At 38.3% G+C, this 14,820-nt stretch overlaps 1 protein-coding gene and 1 pseudogene across 2 annotated transcripts; one reads left to right on the top strand and one right to left on the bottom strand.

Annotated features, from left to right (window-relative positions):
• Positions 1-999: 999 nt before the first annotated feature.
• On the bottom strand, positions 1,000-8,374 carry LOC138807214 (zinc finger CCHC domain-containing protein 9). 2 transcript variants are annotated; one of them, XM_069992808.1, is made up of 6 exons: positions 8,286-8,374; positions 6,456-6,865; positions 4,715-4,865; positions 4,409-4,501; positions 2,444-2,512; positions 1,000-1,140 (listed from the first exon to the last, which is right to left on the bottom strand). In XM_069992808.1, the coding sequence occupies exons 2-6, from the start codon at positions 6,837-6,839 to the stop codon at positions 1,022-1,024; spliced, it is 816 nt and encodes a 271-aa protein (XP_069848909.1). In that variant the 5' UTR covers positions 6,840-6,865; positions 8,286-8,374; the 3' UTR covers positions 1,000-1,021. The 2 variants fall into 2 exon arrangements, with proteins under 2 accessions (XP_069848909.1, XP_069848910.1); XM_069992809.1 differs by lacking the exon at positions 8,286-8,374 and adding an exon at positions 8,052-8,153.
• Positions 8,375-8,537: 163 nt separating this feature from the next.
• LOC138807218 (nuclear transcription factor Y subunit beta pseudogene) lies at positions 8,538-13,886 on the top strand (annotated as a pseudogene).
• The last annotated feature ends 934 nt before the right edge of the window (positions 13,887-14,820 follow it).

Below are 14,820 nucleotides of genomic sequence, written 5' to 3'. Positions count from 1 at the left end.
CCATTATTCAGTACAATGGTAGCGTCAAGCCTGGTGAAATATATGTATTAAGTATGCATGTATTCATCAAATCAGACAAAGAAGCTAATGGGTCTCTGATTAGTGTTCTAACTCTATTATGGTGATACTTTCATCTCACTCTGACTCATCTAAAACATGTGAACAAAATGCTAGTAAGTTTGATGTACAATCTGTTATGTGACATTATTCTGCCTAAAAACTGCACACTGAATTTTGGCTAGAGCTTCTCTTGAAAATCAAAGGCAAAAAAGAGCTGTTGTGAAATTGACAGATTCTTCAGTATTAACACTAGTAATTTTAATGCTTTATATAAAAACTAAGTAACTAATCAGATCCTAATTTATGCCCATCTAGGATTCACAAAATACCTCATGTCTAAAGAGTCTGTGGTAAGGATACTAGAGAACAATAGCTACTTCAGTCCAGAATCAAGGTATCAGAAAAACAAATAAAAAATATTCTTTTATTTGACAGTAAAAAAATAAATGTGACAACTTATAAATAAGTTTCTTTAATAATAGACTGAGTGCTGGATCTAGAAAACAACATAACCAAAAATATCCATTAAGAAATAAAAGCAGTGTTCTTTAAGGGTTAATTCACTGTAATGTAAAATTTCATTTAAAAAATATGATGATTACAATCAGGCAGATACTGACTTAGCTATGCCTAAGTTCTGTTCCATAAAGTATGCTTTTTGTTGGGCATTGTGACACATCTCAGCACTTGGGAGGCTGAGGCAGCCCAATTCCAGGCCAACCTGGACTACCTTTGTGAGACTCTTGTCTCCAAAAAACAAAGAATAAAAACTTTTAGAGAATACAATGTCATCATTTATACATTTCTTCAGATATTTGTTTTTTTTTTTCTAAACAGTATAGAAGTACTCCTTGATGAACTCTGATATCTACAATACAAACTTGTTTTTAAGGGAGCTGTAAAGCAGGTCCAGTTTGGAAAGTAACAATGAGGTGGCAATTAACAATAGTATCAATCTTTATTAAAAATTAACGACCTTTGGTATTTTTGTTTTAGGTTTCTGTGGTTTAGGCATATCCAAAATTTCTTCATAGTCTGCACTCATCCCCTTTGCCCAGCGACCAACTGTGACCATTCGATCTGTAGGGAATAGGAAAGTTAGGAAATAAGACAAAACAGTAATCAAATGCATGGTCCTTAGATCAGTATTGCTTTAGCAAAGGAACTAGTTTTGACATGAATAATCACAAGGAGGAAAAACTCCATCACTAAAGGAAAGTGAGCAATTCTGTAATTGATTATAACCCTTGATTTTAGAGTACCACAGGCAATTTCTCCTCCCAATTAGGGAAATGCAGCAACTACTTTGCAATGCACAAACTGATGAGAAAGCTCTTTCATTCTTTCCCAGAGTTCATCATTACAGAGCCAATGAATTCTGAAAGTCTGTAAACATCAAGACTTATGAAACATCAGTTTTAAATGCACAAGATTCCACCTGTGAAATTATACAACATCTGCTTGTCAGTCTTGTTATTTGGGAAGTGGCAATCCTCCCAGGAGGGAGAATTCAAATCCCACTTCATCATTTCAATCTTACTGCCTACAGGGTGGCAGAGACTATCTTCTAGACAAGATTATAAATAAGAACTCTTCGTTTTAAAATTTAAATGTTAGGGATAGGAAATAAGAACAGGCAGACTGCTGAAGTAAAAGAAGCATACATTTCCCTAAGAAGTACGACAGGACCACCTTGCTGTCCGCTGTCCTGCTTCCTTTAATGCGTGATTATCATCAGGAGAACTAATGAAATAATCATCTTTCCTTTTCTCAAAAGGAAATAAATTTGCTGTTTCAAATATGAGGTTTTTGATAAACAGGCTTGTATTTTACTAAGAAGAAACTAACTAGCCAGATGCTGTGTTGATAACACATTTTTAATAATTATGGCAGTTTTTACAATTAACTTTGAATTATTTAAGCACACACAAAGCAAGGCATATATGAGGAAACCCAATCCTCCAAACGTGGAAAGTTCATATTTTGATTTTTCTCTTGGTACATCAATTTTTTTCTGTAAATAATTACTTACAGAATTATGTTCTAATATAAATTCATTAGTAAATTTTAAAAGCTTAGAAGATGCAGTATAAAACAAGACATCTATGGTTTACTGATCATATATATGTAAATATGTGTGTGTGTATATATATATATATGTATATGTATATGTATGTTTACACATACTTCTTCCTGAAAATTATAGCTAATGCTCAATTACTCAGTTCTATGTCTACTGCTGACACAAAAGTAATTAAGACATTGGCAGGGGAGGAAAACAGTTATCTTTAATAAACAGTGTCTCTGACTTATTAATAAAATGCAACAAAAATACAGAGGAATACCTCCCTTATCCTTTCTAGATTGAGGGCTATAGACTCACCTGGATTCTGACCCTCAGGGCAATCTTTCTTAAAATGTTCCACAGAGCCACAGAGTTTGCAGCCACCACCTAGTAAAAGAACAAAGTCATTGAACTGGACCTTACACTTACACAGACAGGGCTTGTAGTATCTCAAAGCACTTTTGTATCTCACTTGATCCTTACATCCCTGAAGCTGTAAAGGTGGCTGAAGACAGGAAGCTAAGTGGGTAGGTAGGTGTCACTATTTCCCTTTTTTGAGTCAGTCTCACTATGTAACCCATGCTGGCAAGCTGGCCTGCCTCAGCCTCCCCAGTGCTGGGTTAGAGGTATGTGCCACTATTCCTCTTAATTCATTCTTTGTTTCTCTCATTTCACTAAGTGCTCTTTTCCAATCCACTGCTTCTGATACCTAGTCTTTAGGGGAGAAGTGGAAAAGAGATATAGTAGGAGGCATGTGTTCAATCACTAAGTGCTAATGTTACCAAGCCACAGTTCTTTGTACCTGGCCCTTAGGGGACAAGTGAAAATGAGAGATGTACATATCCAAAAGCTATGAAACAGTCATTTGAATTTTAACCATGTTTGACCAGATAAGGGTACCCTTACCTTGCAAACAAAATCTGAGTGCAGGTGCTTTTTGTTTGTTTTGTTTTTGTGGTAACTAGTATTTACTCAGACCTTTCTGATTATTAGCCTGATGCTTACCATGTGAACCTTGCCCCCAGCCCTGTTTTATGCGATAGTTTCCCCACTCAGACACATACTTCAGCTATGATCTGCCTATTGCAGGCAAGGATTAGTGATAGTCACTGGTAGATGACTCCATATACTTTGAAGGAAGCATGGAGGTAGAATCTTTCAGACTTTTTGGCTGGGTCAGGCCTAAAACCTCAACCCCCTAAATTTCAGCCTCACACAGAGCTTAGGATAACACAGATGTGCCTGTTGAGAACTTTTCTGCTTAGGCTGGCCTTAATTCTCAGCCTTCCAAGTAGCTTAGGATTACAAGTGTAATCTTAGTATTTGGCTCAGATGAATGTTTTTGAAGTTGGCTAAAAATTTCATCAGACTCTAAGATAGTCAATGACTACCTATCTACGCCTCCCCCCCCCAAAAAAAGTTAGGAACTACCACCGTTATATTATAAATGTCAAATGGAAGTGAGCATTATAAAAGGAGTTAAAGTAATTTTTGCTTCAGAACCTTTCATATTAGCATTAGGGTGCTGTAAATCTAATGAAAATAACCATGTTTCTGCTTTAAGCAATGTTCCAGGATTTTGAATAACACACATAGTTCCTATTACAAGTCTTTCATCTAATGGTCAAACACAATTATGTAATGGTCAGATATTGTCATAATCATGCTTATAATGCTAAGTGACTCTGTCAAAAAAATGACCCTACAGATACAAATCTGGCTGAATTCTCACACCTCTTGCCTATTTCATTTTTTAATATACTTTAATCATGCAGTATCATTTTGGCTCATTAGAAAATTTCTAAGCCTAAGGGCTCTTTATTGTCTTCCATGCCATAGGAAAATAGACTAGACACTGGAATAATATAGTTTAACCCTTCTAATAGGTAAATACCATGGTTCATTAAATACTAAATACTATTATTACATGTAGCATCATTCCATGTACCTCTCAAAAAGGGAAAACCTATCTACTATATGGAACTCACAATGCTAAGATAAAAATTTGAAAATAAATAGGCATCCTATTTGTTTTTGCATCTCCAGTTTATAGATAATGAAACACAAGCTTAATAATGGTCAAATCCCACAAACTAAAGTCCTACAACTAAATACCTTTTAAATCTTGTATTAGTTTGAGATATAATCCTTCTGCTTCTGTTACATTTAAATGTAGAAATGTATACCTTACACTCACAAATGATGCTGAAGCAAGTAGTTTGGAATATGCATCTTAGTTTTGTTCCAATTTATTAATATACCAAGTCGCATTACAGTACTTACCATCAGCATAGACTCCTTTGGGATTATCAGGACATGATCTGGACAGGTGGCCCATCTCCCCACAAACAAAACATTTTGCAAATGGAAACTCACCTGTAAAAATCAACAGTGCCTTATGAATATGACAAGTTATATAATTCATACTATGTTTAAATACACTAAATAGAATACATGTATTTTTCCTAATTTGAAACTTAACCTTATATAATTTCAGAATCTTACTGGCATGCTTATAAAAAGAAAAAATGTCCAGTTGGTTATGTGTCATTTTCCCCACCAACCAAACAAGAAACAAAGAGAACATACCCAGAGCCGGGTCTACTTTAGCTCTGCACTTGGTTATTTCATGTTCTGTGGACCCACACCGATAACATATTCCAGTACCCATATCTTGATTTTCAAGGGCAGCGGGGCAATCTGCAACTCCATGGCCAGGTTTTCTACAATGGAAGCACACCTGAGAAAATAAAATGTGAGTTTACACATTGAAAACTATACAGTGATGTTACCAGTTCTTGTTATTAATAGTACCTTTAATAAAACTTTCACTTTAAAGTTCTTTGTAAAAAGAAATGTATGTAGAAATATGTGGAAAAACATGCTTTACACATTTCTAAACATTTTTATCAGTGCTTTTAAAATTTCCAACCTGTAAATCCATTTATCTCAGAAACAATGTCATACATGGCTTTGTAGAGGCGACTGTTTAAATGAATTGAGTGGCTATGGATTATTTATCTTATTAATAAGGACATACAACACCAGAAAAAAGCTTTCTGTAGAGGATAGAACATAGCTTAGAATTATTAAATTAAAAATATCTGCATCTATAAAATTCATTTAATTCAATGAATTTGGAACAAATGTTTTAATTTAAACTGATTCAAATCACAAGATACATTTCAAAACAAAAAAAGCATATCCTTTTTGTTTTTGTACTCTTAATGCATAGCAACACTGAGTAAGAGGTTTTATTTTAGAATATATGCTCAACACATGTTAAAGAAATAACTAATACTTAAAGGAATTATTTTGCTCTAATATAAACTTGAACAATGACTAGAGGGTAGGAGGAGGGGGAAATGAGGTGGATATGTTGTGAATATAAGTACATTTTATTTATATATGAAAATAGCACAATGAAACCCACCAAAACCTGTTAAAAAGGACAGTAGAGTGGTTAAGAGTAATAAGATGGAGTGAATTTCTTCAAAGTACTTTTTATACATATTGTAAATATCACAATAAAGCCCCTTTGTGATATTAATTTATGCAAACAAATTTTTTGTTTTAATTTTATTGTCAAAAGATGTACAGAGGGGTTACAGTTACATAAGTAATGAGTACATTTCTTGTCAAACTTGTTACCCCTTCCCTCATTTTTCTCCCATTTTTCCTCCCAACCCTCCCCACGGTTGTACAGATTATTTCTAACATATTGTCTTCTGAGTATTCCTGTTGCATTGGCTCCCCTTTTGTCCTATGTCTCATCATTTTGTTGTTCCCCTACTGAACAATATAGTCATACATAATACTTAGCAGTTTGTAAAATGTTTTTCTGCAGTTTTTTAGCAGAATGAAATTTGAACTTGAGGCCTTGTACTTGCTAGACAAGCACTGCACATGAATAACACCTTTTCTGTCAGATAAGCCTTGGACTTCACCTCTCCTAGATTTCGGCCTCCAATATAGCTTGGATACAGACATGTACAAAGTACCAATATGTCAAGCAAGTTCCAGGTTTTGAAGTCAGACAGACTGAGTTTAAATTTTACCTCTGTTACCAACCAAGTGGCTTTCACTAAGTTACTGAACATTTCTGCACTTTAGTGTTTCCTTTCTGTAATATAGGAACAATACTATCTTCTCTGTACTGTTAAGATAACTAAAGTACATCAAATATATGTGTGCTAAAAAAGTACAAACCCTTTTAAAGATGTTTTATTAATCTAGGATAGCATCTACTAAAATATGCATGTGTGTTTATGTGTAAATGGATGAAAATCCATCTTACTATATAAATAACAAGGTAGAAGCAATGACTTACCATTGCATTTTTCTTTGCTGCTTGTCTTTTTAATCGTCTTCCTTCACGCCGATTGTCTTTCTTTAAAGCAATTGCAATTTCTTCTCTTACATCCTGGCTGTCTGTTGCTATTATCTCTCCACTGTGAACCATCTGGGAATTCTGTCTTAGGTATTCCATGAATCCATTCACATCTTCATTTAAATACTCCTTTTTCTTTTTGTTCTTTTTATGCTTGGCCTGGTGTGTATCATTTTTAAGGGACAGTCTACTGGCTTCAAGTTGTTGATGTTTTGGAAGGTTTTGGCTCCTTCCTTGCAAGGATCCCTTCTTCATGTCTTCCCATGATGTTGCAGACAAGGGCCTCTTATTATGGGTGGTACTAACTCTTGCCCACCTGGTCATGATGTCATCTGAGGTTCCTCAACAATCTTTAAGATAACAGGGGTGGTTATCAATGAAAAAACAACTGGGTGTATTAGTTATCAAATATGCCCATGTTAAACTTTTTTTAAAAATTTATGGGGCTGGGAAGGTGGCTCAGTGGTAAAGTGCTTGTCTTGCATGTATGAGGCCTGGGGTTCGATTCCTCAGCACCACATAAGCAGAAAAAGCCAGAAGTGGTGCTGTGGCTCAAGAGGTAGCGTGCTAGCCTTGAACTGAAGAGCTGAGGGACAGTGCCCAGTCCCAGAGTTCAGGCCCATGACCGACAAAAAAACAAAACAAAAAACCCAACTTGTATTTATTAAAACACATTTGATTTCATTCAGACATTTACATATATATTTAATTCTATGATATACTACATAGATATGTCTCTAACATAAATCTTGCATTTGCCAGACAAGTTGCAATGCTAGTGAAGGTGAGGGTTATTGGGAGAATGTATACTTTCTTAAAATTGTTAATTTGCTAAGAAATCGAGTTATTTCCAAAGTCACAAAGTACACAGCAATGCAGTGAATGGAGTTGTTTCCCACCTCAAATCCAGTCTTCCAAGCTGTTTATTTTCCTACCTCAAAGTCCCAAGGCTATTTTCTCCCAATCATCCTGCCATTTTAACATAACGACCTAGAAAACTGTACAGAGATCTTATCCTCTGAGACCCCTTAAAATCAACTGATACGTGAACTGACAATCAGTATATCTTGTCCACTACCAGGGCTGTCCACCCAAATTAATGATTCTGTACACATACACACACACACGACCATACATCCACATGACCCAGGGGGTGCGGGGTGGGAGGGGTTCTCCACTCTTGTGACCTGAAGTTCATCTTTATAAGTCTTCCTGGCAGACTTTTCAGTAAACTGGTATATAAAAGTTGTCAGCAGGCAGGTGATGCTGTCTTACTAATAGCGAAGGTGGCTGCTGTTTGCAGCCAGCTGGTTTTAACCGATTTGCAACTGCTTCCTTTTAATTATGTTTCAAAGCACAAGAGAACGCTTGAGATCACAACGGACGGCAAGAGGGCGTACCGTCATGTTCACAGCCAGCCGTGGCGTGCACAGCGCGCACGTCCACGCGGTTTACAGGAGGGCCGCCGAGGCCCTCCTTTAACAGTGTTTGCGGTTACTTCCACGCTACCTCCGCAGAGAACGAGGGCATCATTACCCGCAGTGTTCGGTCTTTTCCAGGCGGCCCGGCCGGCGACGCTCCGTCCCGGCAGCTCTCGCCGCGGTCCGGGGCTGACAAGCCTGCCCGCCCCGAGGGGAAGTGGGCGCCCAGGCTGCCGAGCGGAAGCCCGCCCGCCCGGCGGCCGACCCGGCAGGCTGCGGCCGTCTCCGCCAGCTCTAGGAAACCCACCCATCGAGGGTGCCGAGGGCCCCGGTAGACGACCTCCCTTACCGCGCGCGAATCCTCCAGAGCAGCCGAGTCGACGGAGCAGAGCAGCCCAGCCCTCCCTTCGGAGGGAGGCGGGCTGGCCGTGAGACCGGAAGCACGTCGTCCCTGCGATACGTCACTTCCGGCGGCCCCGCCCCAGGCGGGCGCCGCGTAGGCGCCACCCGTCGGCTTTGGGTTTCCCTAGGGGTTGGTGGACTAGGGTTGGATTTCACGCGTTTGTGGAGTCACCCCGTACTTGAAGCCGTGGAGTCAAGGATGGATAGGAGCTCCGTCTGTGGTTTTGCCGCTTGGAGGCAGAGGCAGCTGGGAGGGTTGGTAGGAGACGGCCTAGAAGTGGGTTCTGAGAAGGCTGGATTAACCAAGTCGAGTGAAATGAGCTGCGTGCGGGTGTTTAGGACGCTCCGAGCAGAGGCCAGGGAACAGGGCAGCGGGGATGGACCACTGATGACAATCTGGGGGTCTCTGGGGCCTCAGTCTGGTGTATGTGGTAAAAGTGCCTCGTCTGGTTGACCATTCATTTGAAATACTACCACCAGGCTTGCAATCCCAGCTGTTAGATCCACATGGCCAGATGGCCTTATCTGAAGGCCCCAACTCTTTGTCCACTCTGTCGCGCCCCGTTTTCCCCTTTTTGAAGCTCCCACCAGCTACTCCTTGAGGCTGGCCTGGGCAAAAGGTTATCAAGTCCCCATTTCAACCAACCAGATGTGTAGTCCCAGCCTGTGTGTAGGAGGATCACTGTTCCAGGCAAACATGTAACACCTGGTCCAAAAACTGAAGCAAAAATGAGAGGGGGGAGGCTGGGCGTGGCTTAAGTGTGTTCAAACTTAAGTACTGCCCAAAACAAAGTTTCACCTTGTGGCTAAAATGAACATTTTTAAAGGAAATCCCTACTCCTCAGCTCTCCATTGTTCTTTCCCAATACCATAACTGACTAGTAAGAAAATGGCACACTGTGATAGCTCCTAGTTCCCCAATATCGTGCTTGTACATAATTTGTTGCTTTTTTTTTTTTTAAATCTGGTATCAGGGCTTTAAACAAGGCCTCTTGCTTGGGTTTCTCCCTCTATGGATTGACACTCTACCACTTGAGCCACACCTCCAGAATTTTTGCTAGTAAATTGGAGATAGAGTCTCTCAGACTATTCTTCCCTTAGTTGGCTTCAAGCTGAATCTTCCCCATCTCAGCCTTCTGAGTATCTAGTATTACAGGCATGAGCCATCAGTGTCTCTCCTTTCTCCTCACCATGCTCCCTCTTCTTTCTTTTAAAATCTCTCCTGCCATTATCTTAAGCTTCCACGGAACTGAAATCTGGGCAGATGTTCTTTTCTTACCTAAATTTCTCTTCCAACTGAACATTTGAAAATGTAAATTAGAGTGCCAAATCAGATTGTTGCCATCCATCTTTAAACTCTTCCATTGTTTGTCATTGTTCTTGGCATGATCTCAAATTCTCTAGCTTGGTTTTAAGTCCCTGCCTACTTTACTAGTCTCATCTGCACAAGTTCCCTCTCTTTTTAAAGACCTTTTGATTTCTACCACCTGAACTTTGCTAGCCTCAGGACCTTTCTATGTGCTACTCTCTTTTAATTGACTTTTTAAGGCTACTATTATTTTATTCTCATGAAAACTCTCAAATTTTCTTCCTCTCATAGTTGACCAATCGCCTGATGTACACTTACAGAAGTTTATTCTTCCTGATAGCTCTTTTCAAATTTGTAATTACATAATGAATTGAGAAATAAGTTACTTATTGTATCATAATTGCCTGGTACAGAGTCTTTGCTTAGTGCCATAGTGTGGTTTTAGCTAAGGGAGAATACTCTGGGTTTACTTATAGCAAACTAGAAAGTATCCGATTTTCTTTTATAAGAAAGATTAGTCAGTGCCATCAAATGTTGTGATTTAGTATGGCGAATGTCACAAATATCCTAGAAAAATTTAAAGACGGAAACAGTAATGCAGATTTTGAAAACAATAAGCTTCTTCAAAGTAATGTGAGAATGCTTCTCATACAGTAATGATCTCATTCAGTGGGTTTAAGTTCTAAGCACCAACATTTCAACTTAGTGTGGGGTTTATGGGTTCCTCTGTGCTTGAACACCACATATGCCACTAGAGGGCGCATTCAAGCAAAACTTGTCCTTTTATTATTTGCAGAATTTTAGATTGTGGGAACACTTCAATTTGTTTTAGTGGAGGTACACCAAATAAAGATGGGCAGATGAGTAAGTCGGTCATAAGATGAATCCCTCTGGATTCGGGAGAAAGGCTACTATTATTAAATATTTTGTGGGTCCCTGATGCTATGTTTAGTGCTTTACATTAGTTCCCTGATTAGTTCATAGGATATTATGAGGTAGATGGTAGTATGCTCTTAATTTAAAATGCAGAAACAAGCTCAGGGAGCTGAGGAATTTATCCAGGTTCATTCAGCTCATCAGAAATAGGGCCATCATTCCAAAGATTTTATGTTATAAAACTTTGAAATGCTGCAGGAGTTGCTTGTCCACTTGAACTCATTTTCAAATATACTTTAATAACCTATCCTTGCCAGTGAAAGAGATGCTGTACCTTTACAGTTCAAGAGACTGTCTTTTTTTTTATTAATTTTCCGTTTAAATATTGAAATACTATGTGTTATTTTCATAACAAAATATAAATGAGGCAAATGTTAAGTGAAAATCCAAAGGACTGATTATGAAGGGTTATGATTCCATTTTAAATAAATAAAGCATACTATGTACACCAAAAAGGATAGAAAGCATTTGAAGTAATTACAAAACACATGCTCATGTATTACAGAAAATCTCACCATTGCCAGATATTTTTAATTATGTCACTATAGGCTTTTGCATGGGCAATACATGATTATGTTTCAAAGAAATAAAATGTTTAGATGATGTAAACTTTCTACAATCATCTTTGTAATGACAGTAAAAGTTCTAGACAGAATATAAAAAGCAACTGCCTGCAGATTCAGAAAAATAAATAAAGATAGCCAGTTGTGGAGGGAAGTCAGAATTTGTAGAAACAAGTAATTTGCGACTAACCTTAAGCATGTCTGGTTGTTGGCCTGATAGTAGGCCACAGTCATAAGGGGTAAATAGCTGAAATTGGAATTAAAAGTCCTATCCCCTACACATACACACATAATCTTTCCAGTCAGGGAAACTAGAAAAATAAGAATCCAGCAGCCATACTTGGAGAGAAGGTTATGTTGAGGAAAGAGATCCACAAAGAGAAATCCTATCCTTTTGTGTATGAATGTCATTCAGGCCTCAGGCAGGGCCAGAAGTGCACATACACAGGAAATATTCAGAGGCGTAAGGCAAAGAACTAAGACTGGAATTAAAAAAAAAAAACAACAAGCTCAAAGCCTTTATTTAGCACAAAGCTAAGCAAGTGAATTACCTGCATTTACTTATTTTTTCTAGAGGAATACGCAGAATTCAACACAAAATACACACCCACAATGTCCAGGATAAACACCCAGCTGCCTTAATATGCAAGGAAAATATAAAACATTTTCAGAAAATAATAACAGATGATAGCGCTAAGATGACTTGTAGGGGGAATTACCTGACAAAGACTAAAGAATCTATTTTGTAACACTAGCTACTCAGGAGTGGAGATCTGAGGATTGCAGTTCAAAACTGGCCTAGGAAGGAAAGGAAAGTCCTTGAGATTCTTATTTCCAATTAACCAGCAAAAAGTTGGAAGTGGAGGTGTGGCTCAGGTAGTAGTATGCCAGCCTTGAGTGAATAAGTTCAGAGATAGGACCCAAGCTGAGTTCAAGCCCCAGCACACTCACACACATGTGCATACACACGCACACACATACACACACAGAATCTATTAAAACTATGCTCAAGGAAGTAATGAGTAATATAACTTAAAGTATTCAAAAATGCTTAAAATGGAGGAAAAAATGAGAACTTTTAATATAAAGTTAGAAAATGCAAGAAAGAATGAGCTCTAAATTTTAAATGTGGTACTTGAAAAAAAGAATTTACTGTATATGCTTAATAAAATGAAAAAAAAGAATCAGTGAATATGAAGAAAGTTTGAGAAAAATTATCCTGTATGAAGAACTGAAAAAAATATACTGAAAAAGCTGCAGAAGTTTAAAGATCATGCCAAAGGCCTAGTATACCTGCAATAGGAGACACAAGAGAAGAAGAGAGAATATGGAGCAGAAACATGTACATATTTGGGTTGTTACCAATTATTTACAGACAAATCTGCAATGACAAATTTACTTATGTCATTTTGCCTATGTAAGAATGTATTTATAATATATAAATTCCCAGAACGTATCTAAAGATATGTTCAGAAGGGGTGATGTTATCAAAAAAGAAATGTACGCTCTGTCCAACCAAACAGCCAGTTGGAGACAGGAACCAACGACAGTTGCATTGGAGGTTGACCCATCTTTTTAGAGAGGCATTCTTAAGTGCCACTGACAACACTGTTCTGACAGTATTTCACGGATAGCAACGGTTCATCAACAGATGTTTCTCAACATGGGATTTCTGCTGACTATATCAGAGGAAGTCAAGTTATTCAGTCTCATGATGATACTGAGGACAGTACGCATGATCATGAAGATATGAATGGTTCAAAAGAAAGTTTCAAAAGCTATATATGACCATATAACCCAATGCTAAGCAAAATGAATCCCAAGATAGAGACACAAGAGGTTTTATCTTTGTTGCTGTTCTTTTTAATGCACTTATGATGTACTATGTGATTTTTTTGTTTCTTTGTATGTTCTTCCCCCATGGTACAACTCCTGCTGTTACTATATTTGATTCCAGTGTCCTGCATCTTGTATATACATTTTCTAATTTGTGGAGGGGAAGGGAAATAACAAAATGCTGAAATAAGGATACAGGATGACCCATTGTAACAATGAGTTCTACAAGACACTATGTTGAAAATGAATTTTACCACTTTGGGGGTGCGGTGGGAGAGGGGAGGGAGGAGTTGGGGAGGAAAGGGATGGTAGGGGAAAACTAAAGGAGGGTATAACAATGCTCCATAGGAAATGGACTCATTACCTTGCTCATGTAACTGTAACCCCTCTGTACAGTATCTTTACTATATATATATATATATATTTTTTTTTAAAAAGATTCAGAGAACAAGATATCTGTCTTTCCATTGCAAATGTGGCTAGGATAATGAAAAATGTCATACGTCAAACAGGAAAGATTGCAAAAGATGCCAAAGAATGTGTTCAAGAATGTGTAAGCAAGTTCATCAGCTTTATAACATTTGTAGCAAGTGAAAGAGGCCAAGAGACGCAGAAGACAATCAGCAGGGAGGATATTCTCTTTGCCATATCCACTGTAGCCTTCGCCAGTTATGTGGAGCCTTGGAAATTGTACCTTCAGAAATTCAGGGAGGCTATGAAAGGAGAGAAGGGCGTTGGTGGAGCAGTCATAGCCACAGATGGACTGAGGAGCTCACAGAGGAAGAGGCATTTACTAACCAGTTACCAGCTCTTACTAACTGCAGATAGTCAGCAACAGAATGTCATGGTTTGCACAGCATCCTATCAACAGATCTCTGGAACTCAACACATTCAGTTTTCCTGATCTGAAGACATGGTGGAATGGTACAGAGTGGAGTGAGTGTACAGTTCTGAACAGAGACAGGAGGGGGTGATGACTGTGAAAAGATGTCTCTGTGTATTCAGTAGTTATAATATAGCTTCCTGAAGCTTGACTAATTGAGGTGTTAATTCTGACTTGAGGATCTTTTTCATCAACATAATTTTAAAATAAAAGTGGATTTTAAAGGGATTAAATATTTTTGTTTTGCATCAAAGTTTGTTGTTCTGTATGATGCCTGTATGTTACAATTTATTTCTGTCATGTTTGTAGACAGTTTCTTATTTTCATATTGAATCATGTTACTTTTGTAATTCAAGTAAGCAGTTGGGTTAATTCATGATGTTTTCCCTTTTAATAAAAATACAAGGGAAGAGCTAAAAAAATAGAAAGGTACTCCTCCTGACTTATGTAACTGTAACCCCTTTGTATAATAACAATAAATTTTTAAAGTATATTTTCTAGTGTGTGCATGTACACACATGCACACATGCATGCACACAGACACAGACACAGACAGAAACACAGTCACAGACACACACACACACACACACACACACACACACCAGTCCTGGAACTTCACACACACACACACACACACACACACACACACATACACACACACACACATACACACACACACACACACACACACACACACACACACCAGTCCTGGAATTTAAAATCAGAGCCTGGGCAGTGTTCCTGAGTTTCTTTTCCTCTAGGCTAGTGCTAACTCCAGTCCTGGAACTTCACACACACACACACACACACACACACACACACACACACACACACACACACACACACACACACACACACACACACACACACACACACACACACACAGACACACACACACACACACACCAGTCCTGGAACTTAAAATCAGAGCCTGGGCAGTGTTCCTGAGTTTCTT

This window comes from Dipodomys merriami, unplaced genomic scaffold, assembly GCF_024711535.1.
Source record: "Dipodomys merriami isolate MVZ:Mamm:240054 unplaced genomic scaffold, mDipMer1.0.p SCAF_416, whole genome shotgun sequence".
NCBI classification, from domain to species: Eukaryota; Metazoa; Chordata; class Mammalia; order Rodentia; family Heteromyidae; genus Dipodomys; species Dipodomys merriami.
This window is presented reverse-complemented; position numbering and strand designations above follow the sequence as displayed.